We start from the raw sequence: 21,965 nt of genomic DNA on the forward strand, positions 1-21,965 counted from the left end.
CCTTAAGCAAAAATGAAAATGAGATCTAACCAAGGCAACGTCAGGTGCTTCAAGACATTGAACCCTTGCACTGAAGGAAACGAAAACCAAACCACCCTTCTTTTAATAATGGCTCCAGGTAAGTGAGCTTGGTCACTGGCAAACTTGATGGAAACTGTAGCCCAGAAGTACCAAAAGGTGAAATGAAAAATGAATGAGGGCAATTTCCTGAGGAGGATGAGAGGGTTGCAGACTGTGCTGCAAGGCTCAAGGTCAGCGTATGGCTCTGCCTCTGCTTACATTTGCTGCTACAGAGCTGTGAAACTGCCCATCCTGTTCACTGGGATGGCTTTAGCACGGAGCCAACAGCCACAAGCCCTGCTCTTCAGCCTAATGGTGCACGATGGGAGCACATTGGGTTTGGCTGGTGCAGCTGAATGCCTCTAACAGCAGTTTTCCAAACACGGGAGCTGCTCTGAGTCATGGACAATCTCAAAGCAAGGTGCAGAGGCCTCGCCTTGCAGAAATAATGTGCATCGACACAGAAGGCAATTTTTGCTCTCAGCCAAATTGTTCACTAAACATCAGAGCGAGGCACAAACATCTCCAGCAGCAATTGTGCCATCTTTGAGACTTGTTTACTGGGAGGAGCAGAAACCCAGCCTGAGATGTGTGTGTACGTGGCATTTTGAACCTTTTCTCTGCACGAATAATACATTAATTGGGATTGGAGCAGTGCTGTGTGCCAATCTTTCGCTTTGGGGGATTTCATCCTGGCTGCATGGATCTGCTTCACATTATGGTTAATTTAGATGTAATTTCTGACAAGAAGCACACCAAGAAGTGAGCAGAAAGAACCTAAATGCTTATTTACCATATACACACTTGAACACTTGGAAATGAAGGCAGAGATATGTGCTGTTTGCTCCGCTGCAGCTGTAAGTAAAATCACGTAGTTTTCATTCAGCGACATCAGTGAGTCAACAGCAGTGGGTACATGGCTTACCTGGTGCTGTTTCTCTCCACAGCAGTAATATTAAGAGGATTCATTTTGAAAAACAGGGGCCAAGGATGTCTCCATTCCTTTCATCTGCTGTGTTACACAAAGCCCACAGTTGTGGGCAATCTGTGATGCTCTCCCCTGCATCCCCCACAGTGCCACTTGCAGAGGTCTCCCAGTCCCATTCAGAAGAATCTCCTGGTTTGAATTGAAACAGTGGTTCGGGGGCTGATAGAAAATGCAGAGACCTCTGTGCCCTTGAAGCCTTTTTACTGAATGCAGCGTTAGGAGATGGTTTTGTACATTTTAAGAGCTCCTTCCCTACGAGTGGTTCGCTGCGGCTGCCTGAATGCAAGTGCTGAGATAATTATCCATAATGAAATCCCTCCTCACACTGAACAGCAGTGAGTTTTTCTCTCGAAACTGTTAACATTTATTAGTGTTGCAGAGAGGTTTGATACTGAATCCATGTGAAAATGCAATTATAAAGAAAAATGACGTGGTACTCCTGGCCTAGAACTTGCTCTGCAAAGCAAAGTGGTGAAGCATCTGCCCTTTCTGGTGAACAGTGCAGTTCATCCAGCAGCCATTGGAGCTGCACTCATGCGTCTTCATCATCTGGTAAAAGGAGAGCTGCTGCAGCCTGTGGCTACAAAGGGTTTTAGTGCCTGGGGGGTGGATGCATGGTCAGAGATCTGATCATTGACTTTTAAGGGGGCTGCCAAGTTTTTCTGGCCAAGATTTTGCCCACTTCTTGGGACACTCAGGCTGCACAGCTGTTGTATCGCTGCCTTCTGTTCCATGTTGGATATCAGGAGCAATTTGTTCTCAGAAGGAGCAATGGGGCAATGGCACAGCTGCACAGGGAGTGCTGGGGGCACCATCCCCATAGGGATCCCAGGACCTTAGAGATGTGGCACTGAGGGATGTGGGCAGTGGGGTGGGCTGGAGTTGGGCTTGGGGATCTCAGAGGTCTCTTCCAACCAGAATGTCTCTATGATTCTATGTCCTTGTGCATGGCACAAAGTAGAAAAGGGAACAAAATCACTGCCCTCCTAATTCTGCCAAATCAACAAGTGTTGAGGCATTGTGCATCCCTGGGCTGGGGGAAATGTCTGCTCAGCCAGCTCTGGCTTGAGGTTAAGAAGTGCTTCATACATCCTCCATGTTTTCATACATCCATACATGTCTTGGGCAGCAAGGGGAACACACACTGACCCCAAATATCTGAGACAAATCCTTCTGGATGTCTCTGAAGGTCAAGCAAGAGTTTGACAGCTATATATAATTCAAAAGAAAATCAAAATTATTCAATTAATCTGTTTTAGTTTTGGCTTCAAAGTCGCTCCCATTTGTTAAACAAGTGCTGCGTCAAAGATAGCCACACACAACGAATGCAGTTGCAACTGACCATAATTCAGAACTGATCCACCCATACCTCTTGGTGAGAGCTCCACGATAGAGTTACAGGGATGCTTGGCCTCTGCATCACCCCCTGGGGACAAATCTTTGCTGGAAGTGAGGCTGGATCAGCGCAGTGAAAGCTGATAGTGCGTCGGGGCGCCTACAATAGAGGTCTTACGTGGGGAGGTGACGGCTCCTTTTCTGAAGCTGTCCTCATTTATTCATGCCGTGATGTGCTCATATTTATATCGCTCATAAGCCTCAAACTATAATGACCTGGCCTATGGAGAGCTCAGAATTCATACATCATGTTCTTGTGGGTAACTCAAAGCCTGCACTGCCTCTGACTTGCAAGAAAGCGATAGGCCAAGCGGAGCGGCTCATTCTTTGCAGTAAAATGAGAGTGTACAAATTATTTATCAGTGTCTTAGCCTCAATTTGATGGAAGAAAGAGCTGATTTCGTAGCACAGAACAGAGCCGTGCAGACAGTGATAACCATTGTAGTCAAAAAGGTTGCACCCAGATGTAAGTGATAAGTCCATCTTAGATGGCAGCAAAACAGAACATGCGTGAATGGATTCCCAAGGTGTTACACGTGTATATATTTCCTCTTACTCTGCTTCCTGGTGTGTTTACTTTAGATCAAGAATTCAGAATCTGTGTCAAGAACACAGCATTTGTACAAAGAAGGGCTCCAGCTTTTTGAGGTGAGCCAGGTTGTTCTGGGATGTCACCTTCTTATTGAATGTCCCCATCCCTGCACACAGCCAAGGCCAGGGGACGGGGCTCTGAGCTCTGACAGCGATGTGTTGTCCCTGTGCACTGCAGGGCTGGCACCAGTGGCCTTCCTGCTCAAACACACACACATACAGAATGCCTTGGGTTGGAAGGGACCTCAAGGATCACGAAGCTCCAACCCCCCTGTGCCATGAAGGGCCACCAACCTCCACGTTTCATAGCAGCCCAGGCTGCCCAGGGCCCCATCCAACCTGGCCTTGAGCACCTCCAGGGATGGAGCATCCTTTGCTCAGCAAAGCTCCTTCTCGTGCAGACCACAGGAGGGACTTAGGGGTATGTTTTAGAGATGCAGTGACTGTGCTTACAGCATTGGCTGCTGTTCAGAGCTGCAATCCATAATGATAGTGCAGTGATTCTTCTTGCTGCATGTAAGTGTGCTCAGCCCATGTCCTGGGAAGTTTGCCTGTGGGCATAAGAATAATTACACCATAAATGTTTGGTAATTAATGTACGTAGTCCAAGAATTACATGTAAGCATCTGAAATCAAAGGGCTAATAACACTTAATTCTCTTACAGTTAACCTTCCAGTTATTTGAATGAGAGCTAATTAGATCTACAAACCATAAGCGCACTTTTACACTAATTACCCTGTTGATTGTGTTGTAATTACAGTTGCAGCAGCATAACGAGACTGCCTGGTTAATCATTTGTGTGCTGCAGAGACACACAGCTGGAACCCCCATTGCCATCACCTGCAGTGCTGCAGAGGTGCTGGGTGGCACCAGGGGTCACGGGGCAGTGAGGGCTGAGCATGGAGCTCACAGTTGGGGGACTTTGAGCAACCACAGCCTGCTGGTCGTGGCAGAACGTTCCTAAAAGCTTTCTAGGTGTCAGGCAAGGAAGGTGAGCCTGCTGCATGCTTTATTCCATAGGAGTGGGTTTTCCTGTGCTGCATTTGTTCCAAAGCAGAGCGGGGACAGGGCGAGGAGCTGTAACCCAAGGGACACTGTGAGGGTGTGACAGCAGTGAGCAGGAGGTGCCACTCAGCCCTGCTGTGCCCTTCTGCTTGTGTCAACCCACAGTGTCACCTCCCGCTCTGGGTGCCTGTGTCATTTGTGTCACCACAGTGCCTTCTGAGTCACACCAGGTGATGGGCAGCGTGTCAGTCAGAAGCTGAAACTTAAAGAAGCATAGAATTCTAGAATCCTAGAATGTCCTGGGTTGCAAAGGCCCACAACTCATTTCAACCCCCTGCTGTGTGCAGTCACCAACCAGCAGCCCAGGCTGCCCAGGGCCACATCCAGCCTTGAATGCCTTCAGGGATGGGGCATCCACAAAAGACGTTTCCTCCCATTTGTGCCACCACCCTGCTGTCCCCACACTGTGCCCGAGGGCCGAACCAAGGCATGGGGCACCCTCCCGCTGTTCCCCCCGCAGCTCTTTGTGCCCCTGCATAACCCCATTCGCACTCCCCACTCAGCTCTCCCAGAAGCAGCGGCACCGGGCTGCTCTTCCCACATGCGGTTATCAGCCGGGCTTCTCCATGTCTCTGTACCTCTACGGATAGGGCTTGCTGCACGCACACAGTGCTGTCCCTCTGCACCGGGACAATCAGCAATAACAACAATAGCAATACTGTGGTTTTGAACGGCGAAAGCCAAAACACCCATCAGAAAAAGAAGGGACAAAACCCCACCCCAGCTTCCCGCACCCCCACCCCGCACCCTCCGACCCCGCTCCCATCGCGCTGCGGGGCGAGGCGTGGAGCCGGGCCGGAGGTACCACGGCCTGTCTCCTCCCCGAGCCCAAACCCCACCCTCCGCTTCACGCTGGGACTATTTCGGGCTGCGAGCCGCTCTCTGACAGATGCGCTCCCGCGGCCGCACTTGTTGCGCTCAGCGGCCGCCGCCCCGCAGCAGCGCTCCGCTCCGCTTCTCCGTTCGCTCCTCCATCGCTCACCTGCCGGCTCTCCCGCTGCGTTGCTTTCGAGTCCCGCTCCCCGCAGAAGATGTTTTAGAAGGGAAACCCTCCCGGAGCGCGGCTGTCCCCGTCCCCGTCGGGAGTTCGGCCCCGCGGTGAGAGATGTCAGAGCCCTCCGCTGCCAACGGGGACGGGAAGGAGCCCGACATCGAGCTCTTCGTGAAGGTGAGCTGCGGGCGGGCGGCGGGGCTCCTACGGCCCGTCCAACTTCCATTCCCGACCTCTTATCTCCCGCAAACACGCGTCGCTTTCTTCTTCGTGGCGTTCCAATTAGGTCACGCTGCCGAGGGAGAGGCAGAGCTCCTTGATTTTGTTGTCGCTTCTCTCCTCGGGAGCGTGCCCTGTTATTCTTAGCCCGGCGGGGTTCTCACGGCCAGCCTGACGTGCTGCTCCATTTATGGGAACGGAGCGCGGAGCGGAGCGACCCAGTGAGGGCTGCGGGCACCCCGGGCTCCCAGCACACAGGGCTGAGCTCAGCGGGCACTGCTCTGCTCAGTGCCTGCAGCACTTACTTCCTCCCCCCGGAGGAAAAAAAAAAAAAAAAAAAAAGGGTAATAAATCAGTTTTTGCCCTCGGTTCTCAAAGCCCATTCTGATTTTTTTATATGGGTAACTGGGAACAGAACCCGATTCAATGCAAACATAGACAAGTGGGTGTGCCTGGGATGTGACAGGACCACAGAATATTTCAGTTTGTGTACATCTGTTGCTCTTGGGTTATACTTGAAGGGAGTGTATAAACAGGAGGGGGAATGACTGTTCACAAGGGTGGATGGTGATGGGACAAGGGGGAATGGTCTTAAACTGAGACAGTGGAGGTTTAGGTTGGATATGAGGAGGAAGTTTTTCCCCCCGAGGGTGGTGAGGCACTGGCACGGGTTGCCCAAGGAGGCTGTGGATGCCCCATCCCTGCAGGCATTCAAGGCCAGGCTGGATGTGGCTCTGGGCAGCCTAGGCTGCTGGTTGGCGACCTGCACACAGCAGGGGGTTGGGACTGGAGGAGCGCTGTGGGCCTTTGCAACCCAGGCCATTCCATGAAGAACATCCCACTACAATCAGTGGTGTATGCAACGTTATGAATAGTGAACTTCATGCAAACTCTGAGTGAAGAGTTTGGATTTTTGGGTGCTCAAAAGGTGTTCCAAAGCCTCTGTTAGGGCTGAGATATGCCTGTGTCAAACCAGGTGCTGGCTGTGCATCCCTGCTTTGATGGGGCTGTGATTAGCAGGTGGGAGTTGTGTGGTGCCCTTTGCAAACAGCACAGGCTGATTGGGAAAGCAAATTCCAGCTCCTCCCTTCTGTCAAGCTAAGGGTACTTAATTGCTTTGCACTCCTGATGGATGGCTTGGGTGATGAGTTGAAGTGTCAGCTGCATACCACACATGTATGCATGGCCCTTTCATGCATCCTCCAGAATGTGCCAGCTCAGGTGCAGCCTTTCTGACCTGGGCAGAACAGAAGTGTTTTTTTTTTCCTTAGCAAACAGGGATTTGACAAGAATTCCTGGTTCATAATTGCATGGAGCTTCATGTATTAAAAAGGCCCTGTCTGGTTCCATCTGCCCTGATACCTTTCCAAGCTGTTCCTCCTGAAGTGAGCTTTGTGTGCTCACTGATAGCTTGCTGAGGTTCTTTGGCTGGCATCACAAGGTCATCTGGGTTGGAAAAGATTGCTAAGATCCCCAAGTCCACCCCCAACCACCCCTGCATGCCCACTGTGTCCCTGTGCTGTTAAGGTCCAGGCCATGTCCCAGTGCTATGGGTGAAGCTCTGGGTCCATGCAGTTGTCACTGCAGCCAACTGAGCCATCACCTGAGGATTTATGAGCACAGAGAGAACATTTCCAGTAATGGGACTTCCTGCATAATGCATGCGGGGGAATGCATTGAGACTCATGTAAAGCCCACACTTTGCTGAGCTGCAGCAGAAGAATTAATTGGTGTCTTTTTGGAGGCTTTCCATTTAGATTGAAAAATGGCAGTTCTGGACATTTTGGAAAGGTGCCATTAATTTAATTAAAAGTCTAAAAAGCCGAATAGCAAAGTGTGTGAGCAGAGCCTTACAGCATACAGCTCAGAAGCTGAAAAAGAAGTAAGGATTGTTGGAACGAGCGGAGCTGAAGGTTATGGCGTCATAGAATCACAGAACGTCCCGAGAAGGAAGGGACCCACTGGGCTCTCTGTGCCCAGCCCCATGCAGCACCCCCAGCCCTATGTGAGAGCAGCATCCCAGTGCTCCCATGGCCAGGAGCACAGAGGCTAGGGAGGTGTGAGGCAGTGCGTACGGCCAGGAGAAAAGTGGGTCTTAGCCGAGCGCAAATAAACCAGAGCAGGGCTGTTTTTCAGAGCCTCTCACAAAAGCAGTTTGTGTCTCAGGTTAAAGAGGAAAGAAAAAAGAGAGAGGTGTTACACAATTGCTCTATTTCCTTTTTATTATGCAGCAAACAGGAGCTGTGTGTACAGAGGCAGGGAGCAGAGCAGGGCGGTGCAGTGAGGCTGTGTGTTGCAGGATCCAGCTGCAGTCTCACCTCACTGCTTGCATCCCTGTTTGTCCCCCTGTGCTTCTGTAGCCTAAACTGCATGAGATGCTTCGCTGTTTCTGCTTGACTGAGAGTGAAACCCCCAAAGCTGGGCTGGGATAAAGCAGGGTGGTGGTGGCAGCTGGCTGGGGTGTGTGGCAAAGAGGGATGCTGGCTCTGCTTAGGCTGGCTGCTGCTCCGGTGTGCTGCGAAGCAATGTGCCCAGTGCAAGTGACACCCTATGGAAGGTCTGCACTGCTTCTTTTGGCAGTCCCACACCTGTACACTGGGGTGTAATGGTGCTCTTTGGAAAGAATCACAGAACGGCCTGGGTTGCAAAGGCCCACAGTGCTCCTCCAGTCCCAACCCCCTGCTGTGTGCAGGTCGCCAACCAGCAGCCCAGGCTGCCCAGAGCCACATCCAGCCTGGCCTTGAATGCCTGCAGGGATGGGGCATCCACAGCCTCCCTCCTTGGAAAGATGTGCACTGAGACATAACATTACACCACATAGGGGAAGAGCAGAGAACTCTTCTGGTTTCTTTTTATTCGCTCTGGTTTTGAATGTATGTTCCTTGCATTTCAAGTATTAGAGTACTGATAAATTTCTGGAAAGTTAATTTGGTCGCAGAGATGTTGTATACATGGAAAACAAAGGATAGAACCAGGCCTCAAAAGTACAGCTGTCTGTTTGCACTGCTCAGGATGAGTGCAGTCTAGAAAGCAAACAAGCCACACAAACGGTCCAAAGTACGTTCTGCTAAATAAATCTTCCTGCTTTAGAAATGCTCTGCAGCACGACAGATAATAACCCGTATTTCTGATGGTCAGAAGGTGGTAGTGCCCTCACAGCGGTCGGTCCTTGCTGTGGGGTTGCGGTCCATATCCCAGAGAGGTTCATCAGTGCTGCTTTGCAACAGTTTTTGCTCGAGAGCTGCAGGGCTTCTCTTCGCAGAGCTGCAGGCACGGCCCAAACCCATGCACAGAACGTAGGGAGGTTCACAGCAAGGAGGCTTCTCAAGACCTTGAACCTGGAGTCGACCTTTGGCTCTGCTAAGGGAGGCCATCCCTCCATAAAGCACACCCAGGACTCAGCCTGTCCCACGCACTGGGAGCAGAGGGCAGTGGCTCCAGGAGCTGTGCTTGAGGCTGCCTGTGGGACGCAGGGAAACACTCCCAGCCTGGCTCAGCGATGGACTGAGGCTGTGTGTTTGTAAGGAGTCATTCCTCGCTAGAGGGTTGTTATAAAGATAAGAGGTTGGTCCTTGGTTGGACTTTGGATCCTTTTGGGGTCTCTTCCAACTTGGGATGTTCTGGGATCCTGTGGTTATTTTTTTAATTATCTCTGCCACAGATTGATTGCAAAGGAACCCAGGTTAGGATTTTGGTGAATGGTTGTGATGTATCTTTAAAGGCAGGCACAGATAAAAAGGTGACTCCCAGTACAGCCATTCCCCACTATTGAGGGTTTGTGTTTTTTGAGGTTAGAGATTCATTGTGATAAGAGAACTGATTTTAGTTTCAAATTTTGGGGTTTATAAAGCTCGTGCTGGTCTCCCTAACTGGGAGGGAGAGAGAAGTTGTCAGGACCCTTTTAAACATCGGGGCAGTGCAGGGTCTGTGATTTATGTGGCCATTGAGATGCGTTCTGGAAATCACAAGCAGGTCTGGAAGGCACAAAGTTCATCTCTATTTGTTAAAAACTGCGAGTATTTTATTGACTGTTATGAAGTCACCTTTGGCTCCCATACAAATTTGCTTCTACATTTAGCAAAACTCTCTAGGTAAGGAGGAAGTAATAGGGAAAAGCAAACAAGGAGTAATAGTGGTACTGAAACACTGGCTCAGCCCACCTGGTGCTCCACGATGAAATGCAGTGTATTTTTGGTTACTTTGGTCAAGTGACTTGCCAAGCCTTTCTTCTTCCAAGAGAGAAGCAGACCCCTACAGAACAGATACGCACTGTGCTTGCGCTCCTCTCTAGCTCTCATGTATCGCCCCGCAGGCTGATATGAACACATCTGTGCTGATAAGGATCATGCAGTTATTCCTTCTGAGCTGCTTGAGCAGGTGCTGGACACCACAGTTCACATCCCTTCCAAAGTTCAGGGACATCTCTGCAGTACAAGAAAGATGCAGAGCTCTTGGAGCGGGTCCAGAGGAGGCACTAAGATGATCAGAGGGCTGGAGCAGCTCTCCTGTGAGGAAAGGTTGAAGGAAGTGGGCTTGTTTAGCCTGGAGAAGAGAAGGCTGTGGGGTGACCTCATGGTGGCCTTCCAGTGCTTGAAGGGAGTGGATAAACAGGAGGGGAACGGCTGTTTGTGAGGGTGGATGGTGATGGGACAAGGGGAATGGTTTTAAAGTGAGACAGGGGAGGTTTAGGTTGGATATGAGGAGGAAGTTTTTCCCCCCGAGGGTGGTGAGGCACTGGCACAGGTTGCCCAAGGAGGCTGTGGATGCCCCATCCCTGCAGGCATTCAAGGCCAGGCTGGATGTGGCTCTGGGCAGCCTGGGCTGCTGGTTGGCGACCTGCACACAGCAGGGGTTGGGACTGGAGGAGCGCTGTGGGCCTTTGCAACCCAGGCCATGCTGTGGTTCTGTGATCTCCCCCTTCCTCACATGCTGGCCTTGTGCTCTGTTATCAAGGTAACAGAACCAGGCCAGGTTCACTACTGGTGCAGACATCAGCACCATATGTAGTGGGGGGAAAATTTTTTTTAAATATTGATTGCATTTCGTTTATGAGCTCCATGCAAGAGATTGCAAGGATTTCAATGTATTTTTTGCTCAGTTCCTATTTTGCTCTCTTCTTTTCCATTCAGGATTAACCCCATTGAAGACTGTGGTGTTTGCACATGTACAAAATGGGCACAGGAGAGTCAGGCTGCCTAAATTTGAATCATACTATTGAAGCAAGCAAGCTAATAGCAACCCACTGTAGACACAGTGAAGTGGACCAAGGCTTGCTTCTCTGGTCTTTTCATTCAGCATTTTCCATAAAATAATAAAAAGAACAGAGTTAAGGGGAAAAAAAAAAACATCCACTATGACAAGGTCTAATTTTGCTTTAACCTGTTATTACTGAAAAAGCATTATTCAGTTAATTAAGGAGCTGCTTCAAGAATGTTTTAACAGTACAAGTGGGTTATTTTTCCTTGTGTGGAAGAAAAACAATACCCTAAAGAAGCTCTTGCCTGAGTTACACAAGCAGAGCCTGTATGTCTGCCTGTCTGCTTTCTCTCTGAGCGCCTGCAGGTTTTGTCCTGTGCCAAGACAAGAGTCTCATTGGTGGGAATGCAGGGGCAGCCAGCGAGCGGTGCAGGAGGTCAATATGTGAAAGGACTTGGCAGGAGCACAGTAGCTCTCCCTGCCACCTTGGGCTGCTGTGTCTTCGGAGAAACCTCACCCTGAGGATTTCTGAGATTTCGGGTGAGCTCTGCCTCCCAGCTCCTCCATTCCGTCCGCTTTTTTGATCTGCGCCGTCAAATCAGGTAATAGAGGGTTTTAATTCCTCCACAAGGAGCTGGTGATGTTCCACACTGTTATAACTGCTGCTCAGAAGGAGCTGTGGGTATCTGTGTGCTCCGTGCTTAGCAGCAGGCAGCTCACTGCCCATCCCTGGCATCCCATCGCACTCCAGGTCCGTGTGTCACGGCCCCGTGATGCTCCTGTAAGAGTGCCCAGGAAACTTCTATGGGCAGCACATGGCTCTGCTGCTGCTCTGAACGAATGGCAAATGTCACAGGGATCGGCTGACACAGCATCCCAAAAATACACAGGGATCTTTTCCAGGAAGGCCGGTAGGAAATGCGGCTGTGCTTAAATGTGAGCACCGATTCACCTGGCTGTGTCAAACAGGCTTTGGAAGGAGGCTGTGTAAAGGTCGTTTGGAGTAATGATGTCATCATTTGGGCAACTGTATTGCTTAGTGCTTCTATGACACCTAATTCTTCATTATCTGGAAGGTAGCAGTAAATTAATCCCAGCTGTGATTGATGTTATTTCCAGCACAGGCTTCTCCAAGGCCATAGGAAGAACCCGTTGGCATAAGGAGGGTCCTGAGTTTGTGTACTGAGGAGTCCATCTGTGTTCCTTGAAACAGGAAATCAGAGTGGGTGCCTGAAGCACCAGACTGAAAATAGCTTCAAGTGCTTTGTTTGGCACAACAGAATTTATCACTGATAATGTCCAAAAGAGATTTTCATTCCCTTTCCTTCCTTGCCTCTTGCTCCACCCATTTGTTTGTACTTCTGTGTTTGCAGTAAGACTCATCTAGGTGTTATAACTGTGCCGTTTATATACATCTGGAGCTGGGAGTGAAGATTTCTTTTTTTTCTTTTCTTTTTCCTTTCTTTCTTTTTTGTAGATCTGATGAATTTAATCAGAATCACATACTTCTAGCATGATTTTAGTATCATAGGTTGGCTTATGTTGGAAAGGACCTTAAAACCCATCCAGTTCCAACCCCTTCCTCAGGCACCTTCACGGATGGGGCATCCTCAGCTTTGTGCAGCAGTGCCAGGGCCTCACAGTGAAGCATTTCCTGCTAACATCAGACCTAAATCTTTCTTCTTTTAATTAAGAACCATTCTCCCTTGTTCTGTCACAAGCTACCCTTGGAAAAAGTCTCTCTGTGACTTCTCCCTTAGTGCTGGCTACATTATTTCTGATACAAGCCAGGAGGCCATTGGCCTTCTTGGCCCCCTGGGTGCTCTGCTGGCTGATGCTCAGCAGCTGTTGCCCTGCACCTCCGGACCTTTTTCTGCTGGGCAGCTTTCCAGCCACTCAGCCCCCAAACTTTTGCACTGTGTTGAGTTGTTGTGACTCGAGTGAAGCATCTGGCACTTATCCTTGTTGAATGCCATGCAACTGGCAGCAGCCTATTGATCTGGCCTATCTCTCTGCAGAGCTTTCCTACCCTCGAGTAGATAAATGGTCTTGTCTGGCTTGGGATCACCTGCAAACTTGCTCAGAATGCAGTCGATCTCCCATTTGATAACCTAAATCTTTTTCAGAGTCTATGATTTTACTCCACTGTGCGTATTGCTATTTAATGGCAATGTTCTTTGGCTGATGCAGCTCTTCTATGACATAGGATTCCTCTTTTGTTTAACTTCCCTGGTGCACTATGGAAATTGTGTGGCTACACTGTCATAAGACAAGGTGTGCTCAGAAACGAAACCGAGGCACAGAGAACCCAAAGCTAAGAGGGAGTTCTGCATGGAGCTACTGCAAAGTTTTGCCATGTTGCTATTTTTGACTTTCCATGCAGTGAACAGATCCCTGTTTCTGCTCTTTATCTTAATACAGAGCAACAGCAGCAGTTCCCACCAGGTTGAAACTCTGATTTTTATTTCTATTTTGATCCAATTCTAGTTGAAATCTGAAAAGATCCTGCCACACACACTCTGCAACGTGACCTTGTCATACCCCTAGCCTACCACCCAGACTCCTGGTTACCCTTTTGCTCTTCTGCCTCCTTAGTGACCATGGCAAGCTTGCCAGGCTGTGCTGGGCTTACTTCCTCCTCTACATCATGCTGAATGTAATCCTCAAGCAGATGTGCAGACATTGGGGAGCAAGGAGTGTTCTTCACCCCTATCCCCAGAAGGGCATTCTGACTGCTATTTAGAGTAGAAATGTAGGATGGGTCTCTGCTAAACAGCTGTTTCCCAATGAAGTACTGAAAATCTTGATTTCTTGGGCATAAGAGAAATCTGACCAAGCAGAACTGAACATTTGACTGCTTTTGGGAACTGGCAGAGCTGAGCCAAAGCTCCTTTCCCATCCTCTTCTTCCAGTCTTCTCTTTTTCCTTCTCAGGGTTTGCATCTCCTGCAATGACTTTTTTCCAGCTGTTTTGTCCACCTGTTCTCAGGGCACTCAGACTCGTCAGTTCAGATGAATCAGCGTCTCAGTTGTCACGATTTCATGTTGGTCCTTGGGGACTCCTGTTTCTCCTACCAGACAACTGAGTACATTGGAGTTCGGGTTCTTCTCCAGCTGTCTGCCATGTACTTAATTGCCACGAGGTGGAAATAGCTCCTTTGTATGTATTTCTGGCCACCATGAGTAAAGCTCAGGTAAAGCACTAATTGAAACACGTTGCAGGAGAGTTGTGTTGTGATGGCTAACTAGTGCACCCGTGGGACAGCAGGGCTTGAACCTATCCCTGCTGTAGCTACTTTGGTAAAAATAGTGTCACATAAGGATGAAGTTGCCTAGATAGTGATCATTTGCTCTTCTAAATGTGCAGTCTGATAGTCCCTGATATGGGGCAGATTACAGAAGACCATGGCGTTGACTTGTGCTTACTTGATGCAAAATGTAGCAAGAATGGTCAAAGCTTAATATTCAAGACTGATTGGATTCTCTTTTACTTCAAATTCTGTAAAATTTGAGCTTCATACGTATAAAACTTGCAGAGATTATATATGGGAATAGTCATAATAACATTACATTATTCTTATTGATTCTCTTACTTATGTTGATTTCTTTGAGACTAAGAAAAATATCGTGGCTCAATTCTCCATTCCCCAATATTTTGCAAGTCATACCTGCTCATGATGCTGGCAATGCTGCTGGGAAGCAAAAGGAAGTCTGCCTGATTTATGTATTGCTTTAGTTTCCCTTTTTGTTAACAGTGAAGGTGCCAAAATCCATGTAGCATTTTCTAACTTGTGCTGCTTGTAAAGAGAAAGAGAATGGGAAAGAGAAGAATAATTTTAACATTTACAAAGTAGTGAAGATTGCTGTTTTTAAGATGGTCTTTCTCATTCATGTTAAACAGCGGGAGTCATTTGACTGCAATATGAAGTGTATCTGTACTGGGCTTTTAAATATAGGGCTAACAAGTGGTATTAGTGATTAGTTAAGATCAGCTATAATGGAACTTCATTTCTAGTGGGATTTCTAGTGGAATTGGAAATGAGTTTAATAATAACTGTAAAAGTCACTAACCACTGGAATGAGCCAGTGAAGACTTTCTTCTTCTGATTCAGATCAAGACTGGACATACTTCAGAGAAATGTGCAGGTAGAGTTGGTACAGGAATAAATGTGCCATAAAATCTGCAATCCAGGTAGGATCAAAGAATCGTAGAATCCCAGCATGGCCTGGGTTGCAAAGGCCCACAGCGCTCCTCCAGTCCCAACCCCTGCTGTGTGCAGGTCGCCAACCAGCAGCCCAGGCTGCCCAGAGCCACATCCAGCCTGGCCTTGAATGCCTGCAGGAGTGATATATTGGTACAGCAGAGTAGAGATTGATTCAAGCACAGAAGAGAGCTTTCTTTTTCTGTGTCATTGAAATGTGGCACAAATTTGATCAAAGCTACTCTGATAGAAACAATGTTCAGAGGCCACTTGCATGTCTTAAAATATCTCTTGGTGTCAAGGGTGCAGTAATGGCATGGGATCAGTTCAGGACTGGTCGAGGGTTTGCTTATTTGTTGGTATGCAGGTGGCAGCCGTCGGGAAGGCCTTCAAAGATGGGGTGGCTGATGCAGGTGTGCTGGGGCTCCAGGCTGCTGTGCCAGGAGGGATCCCACCCTGTGGCTGAGGCAGAGCTAAAACCTTTTCTCTTCACATAAAGACTGCAAAAGCTGCTGGGGCTTTATGGTTCTGTGATCCTCACAAAGCACTGAATCAGTTCTCAGGTCGGACAGGTGTCTCTCCCTGTACTAAGTGTCAAATCTCTCCACCTCATAGCATCTCAGCACCCAAACAATCACCCTGAACATCACCAGCCACCATGTACAGCTGTTGTCATTTTGGGTGCTGGTGCACATCTGTACCTGTGTATTGTTCAAAACAAGCGGTCCCCTGATGGCTCACTGCTATTGTTGCTGTTGTTTTTCTAGACTGTGATTCGATTTGTGTGGGTCAACAGGCACGTTGTGTTCCTGCTTTCCTTTTGCTTCTAGCTGCTGAATGGGCAGCTTACTTCAAACAGATACAAATGCATATCATGGGAGGAAACGACTTTCTTTCAGTGCCTCGTGTTTTGTGATGAGCCAATGTTGCTGTTGTTTGCTCCATTTGTTTTACTGGTAGTGTTTTTTTAAAGCTGTCTGGATGAAGAGGGGTTGAACCATGGAATGTTCTTGCAGGCTGTAGGGGCTGTCATAATGGCAGTTGCAGTTGTTCTGTTCCCACTTCTATCAGTTTTTCAGGACAGGAGGACAGGACCCAGATCTCCAGCTCACTCTGTGCAAAGCCTTGTTTCAGACTTCCTCCAGCTCTTGCATCCTTTTCACTTTCTTCTCTGACCACCAACTCACAGTGCAATATCAAACAAATGGCATTTTGCCTTAATTTACTGAGCTGTCCTTCCTTGAGCTGAGGAACCCTAGATTTGGATTTTTGGTTTTGTTTTGCTTTTAATGCCAGTTAATTTCTATCCCCAGTTTAGCTGTGATCCAGTTTTAGATCTGGGTCTTGCCTGAGGTTCAAAACCGCTTGCCCCTTTTCAAGGGTTGGACTCAGTGATCCTTATGGGTCAGTATCCCAACCTGGGATGGATGTTCTGTGATTCCATGATAAGACGGAGCCCAGAGCCCTTCCTGAACATGCATGAATGTGAGCTTTTGGGTTTAGTTCATCTCTAGCTATGCTTTTCTCCAAACACTTCATAGAATCACAGAACCACAGAACGGCCTGGGTTGCAAAGGCCCACAGCGCTCCTCCAGTCCCAACCCCTGCTGTGTGCAGGTCGCCAACCAGCAGCCCAGGCTGCCCAGAGCCACATCCAGCCTGGCCTTGAATGCCTGCAGGGATGGGGCATCCACAGCCTCCTTGGGCAACCTGTGCCACTGCCTTGCCACCCTGTGTGTGTGAAAAACTTCCTCCTCATATCCAACCTAAACCTCCCCTGTCTCACTTTAAAACCATTCCCCCTGTCCCATCACCACCCACCCTCACAAACAGCCGTTCCCCCTCCTGTTTATATGCTCCCTTCAAGAATTGGAAGACCATAATGAGAAGTGGTTTCTCACTGTTCACTCCATACAGAAGGCAGCTGAGCATGGCTGCAGGAGGACTTGTTCTGGAGTTGGAATTGCCTACTTGTCCACCTGGGACTGATGAAACCAGCATCTCTATGGCATGCATCTCTGGAAGACCTCCTGTCCTCCGAGGCGAGCAGGGCCTGTACCTGAAGGTTGCTGTGTTTATCTCAAAAGAGATGATGCTGCAAGAATAATAATAGTAATAAAAAAGTGCTGATTGCACGCAGCTACCAGGTCCAGCCTGTGTGATCATGGGAAGGACACAGAGCGGGGGATGTAACCTTGGGATGGTGACTTTCTTTTCCAGTGGAAGGAACTGCCTCTTGTCCCTGTCCTTGGCCAACATCCCCAGTCCTGTCATGCACTCCTGTCAGCATCTTCCTGCAGCTTGCAAGGGCAGCAGTCTTTTTTTCCTATTTAGCCTCTGGGCATCTTTCACACTTTGCTCCAGGGATTTATGGGAGCATTTAAAGAAATGAACCATACCCAGGATGTTTGAGAGTGGATACAATTAGTAGCAATCATGTTGTGCCCTGTTGTCAGAAAGAGCCTTTTGTGCTGATGTTTGCTTACTCAGTGCAAGTGGAAATGTGTAGAATTTATCTGGGTTTATAATTTTTCACATTCAGAAAGACATCCTTTTTCAGAGAGATTTGGAAGGAATTCTCCTGGCAAATGCTGGTTTCTCAATTATCTCAACTTGGATGTTCCAGTGAACTTTTCACGTTAGATGCTTGGTGCTCAAATGGCATTCTGCAAATCACAATGAAATGCAAACTGCTGGATCAGAGAGCTCAGGATAAAACAAAAAGCTGCTGCAGAAACTTCTGAGATGGAGCAGGGTGAGATTCAGTCCATCTGTAGAGGTGGTTGGGATTGCACTGGATGCACTGAGACGAGATCGAAGGAGAGACCAGAGAGGAGAAGCTGCCAGGAAAACTGCAGTGGCATCAGTAGGGGAGATTTTGTACAAAGGGAAGAAAGGAAAGAATGACGTAAGGTTTTAATTAATAGCATTAAATTAAATTTAATTAGCTAAGGGTTTTTTTTAATACTGGATATAGGATAAAAAGAAATTAGAGGGAATTCAGTTCGAGTGTCAAGTCAAAGTGTGTTTTGAGAAGAAATTGTCCTGCATGATGACGAGATCCTAACCCTGCTCACTGCTCCAGCAGCATTTCCCTCCTTGCAGCATCCATCAGGCATTTGCTTCACAATTCCATGCAATATTTGCAAATAACTCTTCTCATCATGCATGCACTTATTCAAGTTTCCCCAGTAGTTTTGGAAAGCATCACTGTTATTTTCTTGAGTGTTTGATCTTGAAAACACAAATTGTTTTGCTTTTAGATGAGTAACAAGGCATTTGTTGGTTGTTGAGGTGTGTGCCTTCCTTAAGCTCTTGTTTTCCTTGCAAGTATTTACATTTACAAATACAGAACTTGCTCTCTGTCTCTGGTTTAATGAAATATTCAGGCTGTGTCGCGTTCCCCTCCTTTGCAGATGGCTCTCAGAAAAGCTGCCCGTGGAGTCACACCATCTTGGTGGGCAAACTTGACTGTGTGTAAGAGGTCAGATGAGCAGATATGGTGGCTTTGGTGTGCAAGAAAATATTCAAGGTGAAGAGATGTCCCCTGCGTAGGAAACCATGTTACGATCCTTTGCTCAGGGACCTGATTTAGCAGAGGGCTGTTAGAGCTAGGGTGGGATGGCTGGGTTGTGGTTGGACTGGATGATCTTTAAGGTCTTTTCCAACCCAAGCTATTCTATGATTCTATGATTTCTCTGTGAATAGCTAGGGACCAGAATTTCTGTTTCCATTGATTGCATTTGTACCCTCGCAGCAGGCAGGTTTGGTCCAGGTTCTGCTGGATATCAGTTGGATCTCAGAAGGAGCAGTGGGGCAGTGGCACAGCTGCACACGGAGTGCTGGGGGCTCCATTCCCATAGAGGTCCAAGGACCTTGGAGATTGGCACTGGGAGATGTGGGCAGCAGGCAGATGGGGTGGGCTGGGATTGGGCTTGGGGATCTCAGGGGACCTTTCCATCCTAAATGACTCCATGATTCCATGGATATCATAATTGAACCAGTAAATATTTTACTGAAGTTACTGGGGCTTCCATTGGGAATTCATGCTGAGATGCAAGCATGAAACCAAATTCTAGCTGGTGTCTGCTGGTGATGCTCTCCTCCTTTGCTGTGCAACTTGAGCTGCTTTCTGGAAAGCGATGAGCATGGCTCACATCTGGGATGAGGCTGCCTCAGATTGCAGCACCACAGCTCTGGAGATGCCGAAGGAGAAAGGGCAACATCCTGCAAACTGCAGAAGAGCTCTGCAGAGCTCCTGGTGGCTCTTGCATCCCATTCAGATCAATGGAAGCCACGAGTGAGCATAGTTATGTGGTAAATAAGATACAAAATGAGACCATCGAGGGCAGGTCACGGCCACTGACTGCTTTGGTGGTGAGTGCCCTCCTCAGAGGCAGCCCTCCATTCAGCTGTGTGTTTGCAGGGCTGCGAGTGCCTCTCTCTTCTAACAGTGCACAGAAAGTCCTGGAATTTCAATAAATAATTCAGGCCCGGATCTGATTTCAGGTTCAGCATTAACTTTCAGCACCTGGCTGCTGTTATTATTTGTTAGTCTGATACGCTGCTTAGAGGCATGGAAATTTGGCTGCAATTCACCAGCATTTGCAGAATATCCTCTATGGCCAGATTACCATCCTGGGCTCAGAGATTTTTAACAGACATTCAAATGCCAGATATGCAGAGATTGAATTCTTACAAGGACAGCAGCATGCAGGGCTCTGTCCTGGGAACGGAGGTCTCAGCACAGAGCTTTCTGCAAAGCAATGACTCCTCAATTGGCACCTGCCCTCTACCAGAAGCGCCGGTAATTGCACCATAATTTGCACTGCCCGTGCCACCTTTTGACAACGACGCAGCTCTCATTTTATTTCCTACATTTTCCCCGAGGGAATACTTTTTTTTTTTTTTACATGTCCGTTCAGCTCTGAGGATATAGAATCATCAGAAGCAATCATGGTTGGTGGCCTGCAGGTACCCCAAAGGATTTGCTCCCAGTTCCTTTCTCCAGAGCCCATAAAGTCACTTCTGGTTTTGACCACTTATTAGAAAGAAAATGGTGAATCAAAATTACAATTCTGCTCTCACTGGTGGATCTTTAGTGGGAACAGCTTGTATCTCAGGGCCATGATTCAGCAGAGGGCTGTTAGAGTTAGGGTGGTATGGTTAGGTTGTGGTTGGACGTGATGATCTGTAAGGGCTTTTCCAACCTGAGCAGCTCCACGAATAGTGGCTATGATGCGAGCAGAATTAGAGTAAGTCTGTTGTATTCCACTCACCCATCGCTGAAAGGCCGAAACCAGAATGTTTTGTAGACGCAGGGCTCCAGAATGTGGGATGAGCAGACAGATGTGATGAGTGCATCTCCCTGCAGCGCCGGCACGCACCACGAGAGGGGACCTCGCTACCGCTCTATGCCGGTCGCTCCTGACAGACCTCTCAGAGCCTGTGCTCTGCTTCAGCCACCAGACGTTAGCCACAAGCAGAGGGAAATCTGTGGTTTGTGTGATACGAAAAGCCGGGGACGATTGTTATGATTGCACCTTTTGGCTGTTAGACCCACCAGTGTAATGCCAGTACCATCACATCCATTGCCATAGTCCCCACTGCCTGCAACGGGGCTCGGCCGCATCCTGCGCAGCTTAGGGGAGCAGAGCCTGGTCCCACTGGCTCTGCTTTGCTGTTAGAGCATCGCTGTGTGCTGCTGCTGGGACGTGGGGGCACCCACTTGACTGCCCCACATTGCTGCAGGATGGGGTGCACTCAGACTGGCTTTCTCAACTTCTTCTGCCTTTTGATTCCTTCAAAGCCTCCACTGGTGCAGATTACACAACCTCCTTAGAAAGCCTGCTTTGTCTTTTGTCTTTCATATAATTACACTGGATTTCTTTTTTCTCCTAACGCTTCATTGTTGCAAATTAAGCAAAATAATAATCCTATTCTCCGTGGAAATGAACAATAGCCCATCATCCTCTTTGTAAACAGTCTTTTATGAGCTGGAGGACTGCGGTATTGCCTGAAGCTGCTCCTAGGAACCCACACACCAATTGCATCACCTTGCTGTGCTTGTCTGAGGGTTCACGCACCGATGGTTTGTACTGCTTGGATCTTCCATACAGCCTCCTTCACACTTCCCCATCCTGCTCTTGTACCTGTTGTTCCCCTTGTCAGACCTTGTGCTTTACTTCTCTAAATTCCATTTAAGCGACTTCAGACTCTTTGTTCTGACTTCTCTGTATGGGTTTGGAGCCTGCTCCTCTCCTGTGCTTGTTGCTATTGGAGTGTTGTAGGGTTCTCTCAGTTCCTTCCTTCATTTTGCTGATGGAGGCATGAACTGTGACTCATCTTGTTGCAGACCTTTATGGTACTCCTGGTTGTTGTGTGTTTCTAGAGTAACAGAAAACTTGGTTATTACTACTTCAAAGATGTGCTCTGCAGAGGCTATGTACAGTTCCTGGCTCCCTATTTATATATCCCACCCCTATGAGGGTGGATGGTGATGGGACAAGGGGAATGGTTTTAAAGTGAGACAGGGGAGGTTTAGGTTGGATATGAGGAGGTGGTTTTTCACACGCACAGGGTGGCAAGGCAGTGGAACAGGTTGCCCAAGGAGGCTGTGGATGCCCCATCCCTGCAGGCATCCAAGGCCAGGCTGGATGTGGCTCTGGGCAGCCTGGGCTGCTGGTTGGTGACCTGCACACAGCAGGGGTTGGAGCTGGATGAGCACTGTGGGCCTTTGCAACACAGGCCATGCTGTGGTTCTATTTGATGAATGTAAATCTGAAAGCTTATACATTTGTCATCCTTTGAGTTCTTCTCCTGCACCTTCTCTGGTATCTCATTATCAGTGAACAGTTGAATTCCCCTCCAATACAAAAAGCAAAGATTTTAGAAGCCGTTCTCTGTAGTTACATCCAGTGCCCACTGTGGGTGTATGGGATCTCTGCCATGATCCCAGGGAGTGGTGGGAGCACAGTTCATTGGGTTGGAACAGCTCAAGAAGTGTTAAAGGATGATTTTTATTTTATCTGGGCACATATATATCCAGCCCACTTCGTCCACGTGCACAGAGACTCTGTGCATGATCCGCTGGCCAGAGCTTGGCGAGAATGGCAGTTTGGGTTTTTGAAGAATGTCAAGATTTTGCTCTAAATCGCCCAAAGACTGAAAAACACATTTTAAAATACCCACAGCTTTATTGAACAGAAGCTGTGGGTTTTCTGAGGGGAGGGAGAATGAAATAGCCTCAGTGATTCTG

The 21,965-nt window shown here is 48.3% G+C and overlaps 1 protein-coding gene across 1 annotated transcript in view; it reads left to right on the top strand.

Annotated features, from left to right (window-relative positions):
• Positions 1 to 4,979: 4,979 nt before the first annotated feature.
• CLIC5 (chloride intracellular channel 5) overlaps positions 4,980 to 21,965 on the top strand; it is a 56,290-nt gene continuing 39,304 nt past the window's right edge. Inside the window, exon 1 of the mRNA XM_042883581.1 lies at positions 4,980 to 5,268. Within this exon, the coding sequence (XP_042739515.1) occupies positions 5,206 to 5,268 (63 nt within the window). The 5' untranslated portion in view covers positions 4,980 to 5,205. The remainder of the gene's footprint in view (positions 5,269 to 21,965) is intronic.

Source organism: Lagopus leucura, unplaced genomic scaffold (genome assembly GCF_019238085.1).
Source record: "Lagopus leucura isolate 7727_CA_CO unplaced genomic scaffold, USGS_WTPT01 Super-Scaffold_100038, whole genome shotgun sequence".
Lineage (NCBI taxonomy): Eukaryota > Metazoa > Chordata > Aves > Galliformes > Phasianidae > Lagopus > Lagopus leucura.